A 2,836-nucleotide genomic window follows, 5' to 3' on the forward strand; every position below is an offset into this window, starting at 1 on the left:
GACCTTGACCCCTCACGCCTCGAATGATGCCATCACCTGCATCGAAACCTACCACCCCTGGCATTCCCACGCCTAAGTCCTACGCGTGCTCCTATGCAGCACAACCTTTACATTGTCCTTACCTCCGCCTTCACAGACAAAAAGCGATGGATCCTCCTCTTCTCCTGTTTCTGATGCCTTCATTTTGCCTCAATTGGGTCTGTAAACACGCACGACAACAAATAAATTAAATAAGCAACAGCATTAGCAACAATGGATTATGCGTAATGCTGGGACGGCGTCACCACCTTGTACAAATGTGCCATCAGACCACCGGATGAGCACAGCGTACCACTTACGTGGTTGCTGCCATGGATAACGAAGTATGTTTCATTGACATTATTCATGCAAAGTATATTTATTCACAAAATTAAATTTAAGAAGGAAGGGACGAACTAACGACAACTGCATACACATTCACCAAAGCACAACGTCTTGACCACCATGGCAAAACGTGCTCAACAAGTAGAGAGAAGACAATAATGATCCCCACTGCTGACTTAGAAGAGAAATGTTCGGAAAAGAGACAAAAAAAAGGAGAAGCATGTCCGCTGCAAAGCAAAGCGTTTTTTTGTTGCATTTGCTGCAGCTCTCCGTCGCAACAACTCCTACAACTGGGGCTGATGATGGTCGAGTCAGTCAATCCGCCATTAAGAGGTACAGGCATAAGTTGGTAAGCACTGCAAGCTTATAAGTCTTGCTCTCTTAACGGCCTGTTCTATGCTTTGTTCTGTTTGTGTACCTATATGTAGATATATACGGTTGTGTATATTCATAAAGAAAGAAAGAGGGAAAAGAAATTTTGTCTTTGGGGCTTTTTATTTTTTCGCATGCAATTTGCTGTTGGGTTGGTGCTGCTGCATGCAGCAGCAAAACCCCAAACTGTTGCTGCATGCATTAGGGCGGATAGTCTCCTAGACTAGAAATGCTGCATGCATTCTGCTGCTGCTGCTGCAGCATCAGCAGCACCAACTGCATGCATGCAGAAGCTGCAGCATCAGCAGCATCAAATGCCGCTGCAGAATGCATGCATGCATGCATGCATGCCTCAGAAAGTGCTTTGCCTCCTGAGGCGTGAGGGAGGAGAAGAGAGTTGCTCTAGGAGTTCTTTCGAAAATCTTGCTAATGCCCTGCAAATTAACCCTAAACCCTAAACCCTAATAACCCTAAACCCTAGTAAACCCTAAACCATAATAACCCTAAACCCTAAACAGCTGGCGTATAAAGGAGACAAAGGAGAGGAGCGAGGGATTGATAAGGGTTTAGGGTTTATAACACCTTGTAACCTAATGTCTTTCCTCTAGGGTTTAGGGTTTAGGGTTTACAGGCAAAGGGAGTTGCTCGAACAATAACATGCAGCAAACCCTACAAATAAATAAACTACCTAGCCAGCTAGGTATTATCTAGTTTATTTATTTGTAGGGTTTGCTGCAGGTTATTGTTCGAGCAACTCCCTTTGCCTGTAAAAATACCTAGCTGGCTAGGCTAGTTAGCTAGCTAGCTAGCTAGCTAGTAATATTCAACTCGATATCCTGCCAACCATTCAAGCATGTAAGTATTTTATTAGCTCTAGGGTTTAGGGTTTAGGGTTTACAGGTACCTTAAGTGTGTCTCTGTCTACTGTCTCCTCTCTTAGAGAGACGGATGGGGGCATTTGCCTTGAAGATTATTGTTGGCGAAGGCCAGGGGAGTGGCTAAGGCAAATAGTAGCTCCTGCAACTCCTGAGCCGCCGCCGCAGCAGCAAGAGCAGCACCAGCAGCACAGCCAGCAGCAGCAGCAGCAGGAGAATCCACAGGAGCAGCAAGAGGATTTACAAGGACTTATCAGAAGGGTTTAGGGTTTAGGAAAGGATTTATAGAGGGTTTATTAGGGTTTACAAGGGTTTAGGGTTTAGGGTTTAGTGTTTATCTTAAGGGTTTAAGGGTTTGCATGCTCTTTTCTTATAAAAAATTCAACATAAACCCTTGCATGCGGTGCTCTTCTGCTGTCATTATATATTGCCTTATGTCCTAATAATCTTATCTGCAGCAGCAGCAGCAGCAACAGCAACAGCAACAGCAACAGCAGCAGCAATAGTATCAACAGTATGACATTATATTATTTTACTTTGTTATAATTTAATTATATTAATAAATAAATAAACAAATAAATAAATAAATAAATAAATAAATAAATAAATAAAATAAGTTACTTCTGTGTCATCATACACAACAATGAAGAATTTGTCCAAGACATCTTGTCTTATGGAGGACAAAAGTTGCTGCTGGTCCTGCTGCTCTTTCTGCTGCTGCTGCTGCTGCTGCTGCAGCAGCAGCAGATATGCCTGCTGCAGACATTCCTGAGAAGGGTGCAGCACTAGCTGCAGCAGCAGCTGCTGCAGCAGCAGGTGATGTGGAACTACCACCATATACAGCACCCTTTCCCCCACTACTACCACCGCCACTAGCAGCAGCAGCTGCAGCAGCAGCAGCAGCAGAACTATCTTTAATCTTCCTCCTTAATACAAATGAATACACAATAACAGCAACAGCAGCAGCAGCAGCAGCAGGGACAAGAACAGGAGCAGCAGCAGAAGTAGCAGTAGCATCAGCGCAGGGAAAAAACAGCAACAACAGCAGCAGCAATTTATTCACACCAGCAGCAGCAGCAACAGCAGCAGCAACAGCAGCAGGAAGATTTACCTGTAACAGCAAGAGAAAGAAGCAATAATGCAGCAATTACTGCTGCTGCCCATTGATGTGTATATGTACATGTGTGTGTATTATATATATATATATATATATATATATATATATA

The 2,836-nt window shown here is 43.5% G+C and overlaps 1 protein-coding gene across 1 annotated transcript; it reads right to left on the reverse strand.

The window, feature by feature from the left end:
• Positions 1-83: 83 nt before the first annotated feature.
• On the reverse strand, positions 84-183 carry EMWEY_00058930 (hypothetical protein, conserved; the record flags this gene model as incomplete). The annotated part of the gene is made up of 1 exon (XM_013480951.1): positions 84-183. A coding segment is annotated over one exon (100 nt), but the record flags the coding sequence as incomplete, so codon positions are not given.
• Between the last annotated feature and the right edge of the window lie 2,653 nt (positions 184-2,836).

This window comes from Eimeria maxima, genomic scaffold (genome assembly GCF_000499605.1).
Source record: "Eimeria maxima Weybridge genomic scaffold, Emw_scaff2568, whole genome shotgun sequence".
NCBI classification, from domain to species: domain Eukaryota; phylum Apicomplexa; class Conoidasida; order Eucoccidiorida; family Eimeriidae; genus Eimeria; species Eimeria maxima.